Source organism: Aotus nancymaae, unplaced genomic scaffold (assembly GCF_030222135.1).
Source record: "Aotus nancymaae isolate 86718 unplaced genomic scaffold, 86718_ANA_hifiasm-v0.15.2.pri h1tg000007l, whole genome shotgun sequence".
NCBI lineage: Eukaryota > Metazoa > Chordata > Mammalia > Primates > Aotidae > Aotus > Aotus nancymaae.
The window spans coordinates 16,135,194-16,147,846 of NW_026988418.1; the positions used below are offsets into that span (position 1 = coordinate 16,135,194).

Genomic DNA, 12,653 nt, shown 5'->3' on the forward strand with positions numbered 1-12,653 from the left:
CTCAGTCTATCCTCCTACTTTGGCCTCCTGAGTAACTGAAACTACAGGCATGAGCCACCACACACCACCATGCTTCTTTTTATAAGAGTACTTACCATGTTCTTTTTCTGTTATCTTCCTTCCCTTACTATTAGACTTGAGTACCTTGAGGGCAGGGCCTGGCTTTTTTGTTTGTTTGTTTTAGACAAAGTATTGCTCTTGTTGCTCAGGCTGGAGTTCAATGGCGCAATCTTGGCTCACTGCAAACTCTGCCTTCCCGGTTCAAGCGAGTCTCCCCCTCAGCCTCCCAAGTAGTTGGGATTACAGCCGTGCACCACCATGTCTGGCCAATTTTTGTATTTTTAGTAGAGAGAGGGTTTCTCCATGTTGGTCAGGTTGGTCTCAAACTCTCAACCTCAGGTGATCTGCTGGACTCAGACTCGGCCTCCCAAAGTGCTGGGATTACACGCATGAGCCACCACACACGGGCCTGGATTTTATCTATTTCTGTGTCCTCAGTGTCCAGCATACAGCATGATACAAAGGAGAGGTATTTATTGAGCACATGATCCAGTGAAAAGAATGTGCAGTAAAAGAGTTATCATCAGTTAGGGAATTTACCCGCCATGGAATACCTAGTTTAGGAAGGGTTTTTGCAAAGCCTCAATTAGTTTTTGTTGGAGAATAAATTATTTACAGGCATCTGACCTCCTAGGAAAAGGCTAGGACAGTGAATAGAAGATGACAGGTGAGAATGACTAGGAAAGTATAATTTTATCACCATTCCAAAGCACACATGCATTGTTCCTGGTAGATGCATAATTTGTAGGAGATGGACACAGCACCCTCTATAGAAGAGTCCCCTGGATACAAGGCCCCAGGAAAATGTGCACACAAATTATGAGATCTGGATCAGTTATCAGTCCTGGGAGTCGATTTAATTCTATAATGTGGGACAAGTCACTTCTCTCTCTTAAGTTTCAGTTTCCTCATCTGTACAATGGGGATAATAATGTTTAGCTTGCAGGATTTGCAGAATTTTATAACAGCCAATCCTATGTAACAGTTATACCTTGCCAAGTCCTTTTTTTTCTTTCTTTCTTTTTTTTTTAAGACGGGGTTTCACCATGTTGGTCAGGCTGGTCTTGAACTCCCGACCTCAGGTGATCCGCCCGCCTTGGCCTCCAAAGTGCTTGGATTACAGGTGTGAGCCACCACGCCCAGCTCTTTTTTTCTTTTTTGAGACAGTCTTGCTCTGTCGCCCAGGCTGGAGTGCAGTGGCACGATCTCAGCTCACTGTAACCTCCGCCTTGAGGGCTCAAGCAATTCTCCTGCCTCAGCCTCCCGGGTAGCTGGGACCACAATGCCTGGATAATTTTTGTGTTTTTAGGATAGACAGGGTTTGGCCATGTTGGCCAGGCTGGTCTTGAACTCCTGACCCCAAGTGATCTGCCTGCCTTGGCCTCCCAAAGTACTGGGATTATACGACTAAGCCACTGTGCCTGACCTTGCCAGGTCCTATTTTAAGAGCCTTATATATGTAATAGTATAAATATATAGTAACTCAGTTAATCTGCTGGATGCTATGACATAAGATTATCACACCAATTTTATAGGTAAAGAAACATACACACAAATATGTCACTAACTTCTCTAAGATCATATAGTTAGTAAGTGTGGAGTTGGGAGTGAAACCCAGGCAGAATGACTTGCTCTGGAGTCTATGCTCCTAACAAGTACTGTACTCTATATGAACCCTCCAATAAGAGAATTACATGTACATGAAGCTGTCTGCCCATAGTAAGGCATAACAAATACTGACAATAAGAAAGGTAATCCAGTGCCCATAGTGGATGAGATGAAATAAAATGGATTAATATTAAGAAGTAAAATATTACCTTATATTATTCCTTTTTAAAATGCCTTAACTATAAGAAGAAAATTAAAAAAAGAAAGAAAAACAAACAAACAAAAAGTCTTAACTATTACATACTCTTGCAACTGTCTTCAAAATAAAAAAGCTAACACTAGAGAGGCCATTTATAGATTAAATGAATAATAGAAGGCACATTTTTCAAACTAATGTTCTTTCTCACAATAAATGTTTTGCACATATTTATTTTCTGAAACATGGTTTACAAGCTGCAGAAGTTAACCTTACTTATTTACATTAAAAGTCAGTAAACCGCTGGGCACGGTGGCTCATGCCTGCAATCCCAGCACTTTGGGAGGCCAAGGCAGGAGAATCACTTGAGCCCAGGAGTTCAAGACCAACCTGGGCAACATAGGGAGATCCTGTCTGTACAAAAAAATTAAAAAACTGGCCGGGTGCGGTGGCTCAAGCCTGTAATCCCAGCACTTTGGGAGGCCGAGGCGGGTGGATCACGAGGTCAAGAGATCGAGACCGTCCTGGTCAACATGGTGAAACCCCGTCTCTACTAATACAAAAAATTAGCTGGGCATGGTGGCGCGTGCCTGTAATCCCAGCTACTCAGGAGGCTGAGGCAGGAGAATTACCTGAACCCAGGAGGCGGAGGTTGCGGTGAGCCGAGATCGCGCCATTGCACTCCAGCCTGGGTAACAAGAGCGAAACTCCGTCTCAAAAAAAAAAAATTAGCTAGTCGTGTTGGCACATGCCTGTACTCCCAGCTACTTGGGAGGCTGAGGTTCGAGAATCGTTTGGGTCCGGAAGGCAGAGGCTGCAGTGAGGACTGCCATCATGCCATGCATTCCAGCCTGAGAGACAGAGTGAGACTGTATCTCAAAAAAAAAAAAAAAAAAAAAAAAGTAAGAAAAATACAGGAAGGATTTGTAATTTGTAGAAAAGACAGAGCATGGTAAAATGTAATCTTGCTGAAGATCTTAGCGTCAGCCTAATTAGTCACATAAGAAGGTCTGGTTTGGCTGGGCGTGGTGGCTCACACCTGTAATCTGGCACTTTAAAACACCAAGGCAGGCATATCATGAGGTCAGGAGATTGAGACCAGCCTGGCCAGCATAGTGAAACCTCATCTCTACTAAAAATACAAAAATTAGCCAGGCATGGTGGCAGGTGCCTGTAATCCCAGCTACTCGGGAGGCTGAGGCAGGAGAATTGCTTGAACCTGGGAGAAGGAGGTTGCAGTGAGCCAAGATCACACTACTACACTCCAGCTTGGCCAACAGAGCAAGATTCTGTCTCAAAAAAAAAGGTGGGCCTGGTTTACATCACTGTACATATGTATACATATATATAGATATATCTATACATGTATAGATGTCCAAAGAGTTTTTCTCTTTGTAGAATACTTTCATTTCATTGTTCCTTATAATCAAGACAGGTAGAGAAGATACTTAATTGCATTTTAATTTATCTTTTTCTTCCCTGGAGATATAATTTCTGATTCTAGGCTGGTGTGGTGGCTCACACCTGTAATTCCAGCACTTTGGGAGGCTGAGGCAGGTGGATCCCTTGAGGCCAGGAGTTGAAGACCAGCCTGGCCAACATGGCAAAACCCCATCTCTACTAAAAATAAAGAAATTATCCAGGCATGGTGGCCCATACCTGTAATCTCAGTACTTTAGGAGGCTGAGGTGGGCAGATCACTTGAAGTCAGGAGTTTGAGACCAGCCTGGCCAACACAGTGAAACTCCGTCTCCACTAAAAATACAAAAAAGCAGTCAGGTGTTGTGCTGCACACCTGTAATCCTAGCTACTTGGGAGGCTGAAGAAGGAGAATTATTTGAACCCAGGAGGTGGACATTGCAGTGGGCTGAGATCGCACCATTACACTCCAGCCTGGGCAATAGAGCAAGATTCCATCTCTAAATGAAATCATCATAATAATAATTTCTAATTCCATAGTCAGGAGTTCTCACCAGCTCCCCTATCAGGTTTTAAAGCCATCACGTGAAGAGGACTTTCCATGTATACTCTTAATTTCTCAGAATTCTTATGGCCCATGTTAAATATTAGATACTTCCTGTCTACTCTGGAGGCATAGGTGCCTAAAGAAATCTAGACTCAGAGGCCGGGTGCAGTGGTTCATGCCTGTAATCCCAGCACTTTGGCAGGCTGAGACAGGCAGATCCCTTGAGTCCAGGAGTTCGAGACCAGCCTGGCCAACATGGTGAAACCATCTCTACCAAAAAGACAAAAATTAGCCGCATGCCTGTAGTCCTAGCTTCTCAAGAAGCTGAGGTGGAAGGATCGCTTGAAACCAGGAATTGGAGGTTGCAGTGAGCTGAGGTCGTGCCATTACACTCCATCCTAGGTGAAAGAGATTAAATACAGAGCCAGAATGTTAGAACTGGTAGAGAGCTTGAAGTTCATCCCTCCTGACCACTTACCCCCCAGGACATTTTACAGGTGATCAAACCTAGCCCCTTTCTCCATAGGGAGAGGAAAAGTTTGTCCAAGGCCTCAGCATCTCAGGGTTCCATATAGCCTAAAGGTCATCAAATCATACCTCCAGTGGCTCTAGTGTCAGAGCTAGGGACTAGAATTCAATCCTGACTCCTGGTACAGTACTTCTTAGTCTTTGTTGTTGTTTTGTTATTGTTGTTGTTTGTTTTTTGAGACAGGGTCTCACTCCATCACCTAGGCTGGAGTGCAGGGGCACGATCTTGGCTCCCTGGCTGAAGCAATCCTCCTGTTCGAACCTCCCAAGTAGCTGGGACTACAGGTGCAAGCCACTACACCCAGCTAATATTTATAGAGATGGGTTTTTGCTGTGTTGCCCAGGCTGGTCTGGAACGTCTGGGCTCAAGCCTATAATTCTGGCATTTTGCGAGGCCAAGGCAAGAGGATTGCTTGAGCCCAAGAGTTCCAGACCAGCCTGGGCAACAAATCATGACCTCCTCTCTACAAAAAATACAAAAAAAAAAAAAAAAAAATAGCTGGGCGTGGTGGCACGTGCCTATAGTCCCAGCTACTAGGGAGGCTAAGGTGGGAGGATCACAGTGAGTTGTGATGGCACCACTGCACTCCAGCCTGGGCAACAGAGTGAGACCGTGTCTCAAAAACAACAATAACAACAAACTGCTGTGACTTTGTGAGGGATTGTTAGTTAGTATCTGGTTTGTTACTATCAGCCCTGAAAAAAATCCCTGTGCTACTACTGCCTGGCTCTATATAGTCAGCCCACCCACTAGGGGTAGTTGTTTTACAGATGATACTTTTTTTTTTTTTTTTTTTGAGACGGAGTTTCGCTCTTGTTACCCAGGCTGGAGTGCAGTGGCGCGATCTCGGCTCACTGCAACCTCCGCCTCCTGGGTTCGAGCAATTCTCCTGCCTCAGCCTCCCGAGTAGCTGGGACTACAGGCATGCGCCACCATGCCCAGCTAATTTTTGTATTTTTTAGTAGAAACGGGGTTTCACCTTGTTGACCAGGATGGTCTTGATCTCTTGACTTCGTGATCCACCCGCCTCGGCCTCCCAAAGTGCTGGGATTATAGGCGTGAGCCACCGCGCCCGGCCCCTACAGATGATACTTAACAACAACAAAAAAAATTTTTTAAATGGATACAAGGTGTTGCTATGTTGCTGAAGCTGGTCTCAAATTCCAGGGCCCAGGTTGGAGTGTAATAGCACACTGTAACCTCTGCCTGTCAGGTTCAAGCAATTCTCCTGCCTCAGCCTCCCAAGTAGCTGGGACTATGGGCATGTGCCACTATGCCTGACTAATTTTTTTTGTGTATTTTTAGTAGAGACGGGGTTTTACCATGTTGGCCAAGCTGGCATTGATCTCCTGACCTTGTGATTGGCCCGCCTCCACCTCCCAAAGTGCTGAAATTACAGGCGTAAGCCACCTCGCCCAGCCTAGAACTCTAATTTTTTTTTTTTTTTGAGACAGAGTCTTGCTCTGTCGCCAGGCGCCAGGCTGGAGTGCAGTGGCGCGATCTCAGCTCACTGCAACCTCCGCCTCCTGGGTTCAAGCAATTCTCCTGCCTCAGCCTCCAGAGTAGCTGGGACTATAGGCACGTGCCACCACGCCCAGCTAATTTTTTTACTTTTTAGCAGAGACAGGGTTTCACCATGTTGGCCAGGATGGTTTTGATCTCTTGACCTCGTGATCCGCCCGCCTCAGCCTCCCAAAGTGCTAGGATTATAGGCGTGAGCCACTGCGCCCGGCCAGAGCTCTAATTTTTTATGGTGATTTTCCTCCACTACCAGCAAGTCCTTAGGGAAAGTAACTCACAGATCCTACAGAGAGTAAATGGTGATTGGTCTAAGCTAATATTGGTGGTCGTATTCTCTTTGGCATTTATTGGCTTATCTGTGGTACTTGAAGGGAAGTCTATTGAGTAACTGCTAAGAAAAATCATAGTTTATTCTACATATGAGGGGAGATGTTTAACTGGCAGTTAGATATGTAAGTATGAAATTCAGCATGGAGATATAATTTTGAGGCTATCACAGCATAGATAATATTTAAGTAATGTGATGGACTAAGATTATCGAGGAGTGTACATGGAAAAGATAAAAAGTCTAAATATTGAGCCGTGGGGTACTACAGTATTTAGAGGTCAGAGAAATAAGGAGAAACTAGGAGTAGCCAGTGAGATAGAAGACCCAAGGGAGTGGAATGTCATGGTAGCCAAGGAGGAGGAAGTAACGAGTTGTGTCTAGTGATGTGGTAGGTAGGTCAGGTAACACAAGGATTGAGAAATGACTGGTGTCAGCAAATGGACATCACTAGTGACCTTGACAAGAGTATTTCAGTGGAGTGGAGGAGGTAAAAGCTTAACTGGAGAGGATCTCACTGGAAATGAAAAAAAGGAAGTCAAGGCCAGGCGAGGTGGTTCATGCCTGTAACCTTAGCATTTTGGGAGGTGGAGGTAGGTGGATTGCTTGAGCTCGGGAGTTCGAGACCAGCCTGGGCAACATGATGAACCCCATCTCTATAAAAGATACAAAAATTAGTTAGACGTGGTGGCCTCAGCTACTTGGGAGGCTGAAGTGAGCTGAGATGGCACCACTGCACTCCAACCTGGGCAACAGAGTGAGACCATGTACAATCCACCTTTGTGAGGCATTTTGGAGAAAAGAGAATGGAGAAATAGGGCAGTGGTTTGGGGGCAGGGAGATCAAGTCCAGTCAAGAGATGCTTTTTTTTGGTTTGTTTGTTTGAGATGGAGTCTCACTCTGTCACCAGGCTGGAGTGCAGTGGCATGATCTTTGCTCACTGCAACCTCCACCTCCCAGGTTCAAGTGATTCTCCTGCCTCAGCCTCCCGAGTAGCTGGTACTACAGGCGTGTACCACTATGCCCTGCTAATTTTTATGTTTTTAGTAGAGATGGGGTTTCACCATGTTGGCCAGGATGGTCTCGATCTCTTGACCTTGTGAGCTGCCTGCCTTGGCCTCCCAAAGTGCTAGAATTACAGGCATGAGCCACCTTGCCCAGCCAAGAGAGGGCTTTTTGTTTGATTGTTTTGAATGGAAGAAATAAATACATGTTGCTATAGCAATGAGAAGTAATAGAAAAATAGTGATGTAGGAGAGAGAAAGAATTGCTGGATAAGTGTCTTTGAGATAGTGACATGGTATAAGGCATAGTTCTTGAGCTTCTCAAAGTGTGATGAGTGGAGTAGTGACTGTCTAGAAATGGTTTGTCACCAATTTGTGACAGTAATTCAGAATTAGTATTTTGAAACTTTTATAACAATTTGCCAGAAAAATTTTGTGTGTGTTGGATTTAATAATACAAATTCTGCCTAGAGTAGTCAAATTCATAGAGATAGAAAGCAGAACAGTTATGGCCAGGGATTGTGGCAAGTTAGGAATGGGGAGTTTGAGTACAAGCTTTCAGCTTTGGAAGATAAAAAAGTTCTGGAGGCCAGGCACATTGGCTCACGTCTGTAATCCCAGCACTTTAGAAGTCTATGGCAGAAGGATTACTTGAGCCTAGGAGTTTGAGACAAGCCTGGGCAGCACAGTGAGACCCTGTCTCTACATTAAAAAAAAAAAAAAATAGCCGGGCGTGGTGGTATGTGCCTGTAGTCCTAGCTGCTACAGAGGCTGAGGTGGGAGGATTGCTTGAGCCCAGGAGTTTGAGGTTGAGTGAGCCGTGATTGTGCCACTGTACTTCTGATGGGTGACAGGGCAAATAAATAAATAAATATAAATGAAAAAGAAAAAGTTCTGGAGCTTCTTGATGGGGATGGTTGCACAATAATGTGAATATATTCAATACCACTGAACTGTACACTTTTTTTTTTTTTTTTTTTTTGAGACAGAGTTTCGCTCTTGTTACCCAGGCTGGAGTGCAATGGCGCGATCTCGGCTCACCGCAACCTCCGCCTCCTGGGTTCAGGCAATTCTCCTGCCTCAGCCTCCTGAGTAGCTGGGATTACAGGCATGCGCCACCATGCCCAGCTAATTTTTTGTATTTTTAGTAGAGACGGGGTTTCACCATGTTGATCAGGATGGTCTCGATCTCTTGACCTCGTGATCCACCTGCCTCGGCCTCCCAAAGTGCTGGGATTACAGGCATGAGCCACCGCGCCCGGCCTGAACTGTACACTTTAAAATGGTTAAGCCAGTTTAAAAAAACCTCAGCTTTCATTTTGGATGCTTGTTTTTAAATTTTAATTTTTTTCTAGTAATTAATTTTGATTGTCATTTACAGAAATTTAGGTTTGTGATTGGTGATAAAACCTGGTCTTTTAGCATAGATTCTTGAGAACTGAGGAGGGTTTGACGTTAGCTAAAAGACGAATAATTCACTTGTAAGGAAAGGAAGGCAGAAAGAGTGTCAAAGCAGAGATACAGGTTAGTTGAAAATCATGGTGAGTGCTGAGAACTTGTAGATGTTCTTTTTGGTTTGTTTCATTTTCTTGTGAATTGGAAGCAAAATCATCAGCTAAATGAGGATGAGGGAGGAAGTGGAGGTTTTAAGAGACAGGAGACTTGAAATAGTTATGTAGCAAGGTGGGAGAGTGTGTGAAACTGGAGAAATGTTAGCTGGGCATGGTGGCGCGTGCCTGTAATCCCAGCTACTCAGGAGGCTGGGGCAGGAGAATTGCCTGAACCCAGGAGGCGGAGGTTGCGGTGAGCCGAGATCGCGCCATTGCACTCCAGCCTGGGTAACAAGAGCGAAACTCTGTCTCAAAAAAAAAAAAAAAAAAAAAAGAAAAAAAGAAAGAAAAAGAAATTGGAGAAATGTGGTAGTGTAGCCACGCATGATGGCCTCTTGAGAATAATGATCTCAAATTTACTGGGAGTCAGTCAACCACTTTTGGCTTTTTCTTCACCCACTCCACTGCTGGAGTTCCATCAGTACAAAGAAAGCTGAGAATGATTGGATAAAAGAAGGTAATACTGAAGAAATCGACTTCATGTACCTCATGTACTCACTTTCTTCTTGAAACAGCTTAGATTCTATTAGATTCCATTTCATGATGGACAATAGAATCTAAGCTGTTTCAGGAAGATAGTGAGTACATGAGGACAGTGTGGGGAAGAATAGCGAAAGGTAGCTGGATCAATGGATTTGGGGTCTTGGGTTTGAAGTTTTTGGAGTTGGAGTATTATCAGAGAGAGTGAACTAGAAAGGAAGAAGGTTGTGATGGGAGTTAGAGGATTAAAATTGAGATTGTAGAGGAGTTACAGTTATTCGTATGAGCATGAGAATGAGAGGCTGAGCCAAGAATGATTCCTACAGAAGAATCTGAGAGGCCAGAGGACTGGAAGAATTAAGCAAATGTTGAAATCACCGAGAATTATGACAATAGTAGTAATGAATAACAGTGTACTAGAAGCCCAAGTCTTAAAGAATGATGGTGAGTGACAGAGGGGTCTATAGGTGACGGAAGCGAGAGGTGCTGTAATCTCTTGTCGTGACGTAATATTTAAAGCTCTTCATATTTTGAAGGGAGGCTAGAATTTGGGGGTGTGTGGCTCCTTTAAGAACCGGAGAAGGGGAGAAGCTGGAGGTCGGGCTGGGTGGGCGGGACCCCTTGGCTGAGTCTGCGTATTGAGAATGGAGGCGGGGCCAAGCTCGGGCTCGCGCGCCTGGGCGGGTCCTCGCGGGGGCGGAGTCTGCACTCCGGTTCGGGCTGCGGCTGCGGCTGCGGCTGCGGCTGCTGCTGCTGCACTTATACCTTCTGCGGGAAAGAGGCCGAGGCCTGGGCCAAGCCCGGAGCCGCCGCTCGCCGGAGCCTCCTGGAGCCTCCGCGCCGGCTCAGCCTGGGGGCGGGCTCCGGTCCGGCCCGCCGCCGCATCCAGGACGGAGGCTGCACGCCCGAGGACCAGGCCGGCGCAGCCATGGTGAGGGAGCTAGGCCTGCCCTAGCCGCAGCCGCCCGCCACCCTAGCCCCCGCCTGCCGCGCTAGCCCCAGCAGGCATGCCCCTCCCTGTCTCTGGTGTCCTCTCTGCCTCTCTGTCTTTACCTCTCTCCCTCGTAACCTCCCTCTCGGTGTCCAGCTCCTCCTTCCCCGTGCTCCCTCATCCACCTGCTGGGTGAGCCCCTTTAGGTGACACCCCCTGAATCTGCCTTCTCCCCAATGACATCCTTTTTATCATCCCAGTGACAGCCTTTTTCGCATTCCCTTTGTCGCCCACTCCTCGTCCTTTAACCCTAACCCTTCCTTCCTTTCTCGTCTATCATTTTGCCTTTTTTTCCTCTTATGTGATTTTTACTTTCCCCCCTTTCCTCCCTATTTTTGGCTGCTCTTTCTTGCTCTTCTCACCCCTCTTCACCATTTTATCTCCACTGCCCCCTCCTTCAGTGTTCCTTCTCCCCTTCGTCCTCTCCCATCCACGTTTCCTTTTCCCTTATCGGATGTCCTCGCTCGGCTCGCTTTCACAGCTGTCCCCATTTCCTTCTACGGGCTTCAGGGGTCTAAGCAGGAACAATTTGAGGACTGTTGCTTCCCGGGAGCTGCAGGGCGGGCAGATAGGAATTTGTAGGCTTGCTTCTTACTTTCCGTTTTTGGAGGCATTGAAGAGATCTTGAAATCCTATTACCTATTGTCATTGCAAAACCGGAGTGGTGGTGTGTTAGAGCCACGAAGTGAGGGCCAGCATGCATACTGTGACCTTAGGACAGAGCTGGTCTTTTGACAGAAATAGCTTAAAATTGTTTCGAATTTTTTTTTTTTTATTTTGAGCATCTTTTCATGTGGTGGTATGGTTGGGGAAATTTTAAAGTATTTATTTACAAGCTTGACTGTTATTACCTAAAACAAATGATTTGTTTTCATTTGGAGGCAGAGACCAAGGGCATTTGAGGACTGACAATCAGCTTGGCATGTTGTGATAGTCTCTTTAAACCTTCTAAAGAGTTCATTTGTTTTGCCCTCTCTGCCTTTAGTTGGGAGAACCTTATATTTGCAAATTTTCTTCTTTATGTTTGAAAACAGGTTGAGGCTTCAGTTGGTTTTTTTCGTTGAGTTGGCTTATAAGTGGTTTGCTGTACATTTATTGAAAACATTGCTCCATCATATGCAACAAGCTAAATTTTGGTCTCTGGGAGGATTAAGACATTCTAGTCAAAACTAAGTCCTGATAATCATGTTTTCCTAGTTTGTTTTTTTTTCCCTCTATCTGTTTTTTAGAAAAGTGATTTACTATAAAATTATTTAATCTATGAATTTCCCCTAATTTGCTCCTGCATTTTTAGGCTGTCGTTTTCCTGTTTCCTTCACTTTCACACACTGTCATTGTATATTAACCTGTTTCTCCCTGTGGAATGTAAGTTCTAGGTAGTAACCGTGCCTTACTTATTCCAAGTGCTCAGGCCAGCTAGCTGCTTAAATGATTCACTTTATATTCTCATTTCCCACCTGACTAATATAAACTTAAACTGAAATTTGAGATAACTAGTGGACTACACAGAAAGGGTGAGTATGGGAATCATTTGGAGATGGTCTTGCTCTGTGGCCCAGACTGGAGTGCAGTGGCACAATCATGGCTCTCTGCAGCCTTGAACTCCTGGGCTCAAATGATCTTCCCACCTCAGCCTCACAAGTGGCTGGTACCACAGGCACAGGCTACTGTGCCCCACTAATTTATAAATTTTTTTGTAGAGATGGAGTTTCGCTGTGTTGCCCAGTCTGGTCTTGACCTCCTGGACTTAAGCCATCCTCCCACCTTGGCCTCTAAAAGTGCTACAATTACAGGCATGAGTCATCATGCCTGGGCAGAGAATCTTAATTTTGGTGCAAAAATGGTATTAGGTGAGGTATGATGTTATACTCTCCAGAATAAAAAGCCATCCTACCTAAGACATCACATTGCTAGATTTTTGAAAGTGTGGGTCCTTCCATTGAGAATGAATTTATGAGAGGGAGGAGTTACGAATTCCCCTTTTAGGTATTTAGGATCCCAAAGTGTCCTGGGATCCTAAATACCTGAGCCTGAAAGATGAATAGGATTTGTATAGATCATTTTTGGAAGGGGAAGAATGCTTCATTGTGAATGAGTAGCAAGTAGAAAGGATGCTTTCACAGGGATTTTTTTTTTTTTTTTAAGAAAGAAAGTAGGAATTAGGATGCATTATAGGAAGTAGTATTACCCTTATATAGCATGGAAGGATGCAAGAATGAAGATGTGTAGTAGGAAATGAGACCAGGAAGATATTGTCTTAGCCCATTCAATCTATTATAACAAAATACCATAAACTAGGTAGCTTGTCAACAACAGAAATTATTTCTCAGGCTTCGAAGTCCAAGATCAATTCCCCAGCAGAT

General features: G+C 44.9%; 1 protein-coding gene across 1 annotated transcript in view; it reads left to right on the plus strand.

The window, feature by feature from the left end:
- Positions 1-10,167: 10,167 nt before the first annotated feature.
- ZYG11B (zyg-11 family member B, cell cycle regulator) overlaps positions 10,168-12,653 on the plus strand; it is a 98,227-nt gene continuing 95,741 nt past the window's right edge. The window contains exon 1 of the mRNA XM_012434800.3: positions 10,168-10,230. Coding sequence (XP_012290223.1) covers positions 10,228-10,230 — 3 coding nt within the window. The 5' untranslated portion in view covers positions 10,168-10,227. The remainder of the gene's footprint in view (positions 10,231-12,653) is intronic.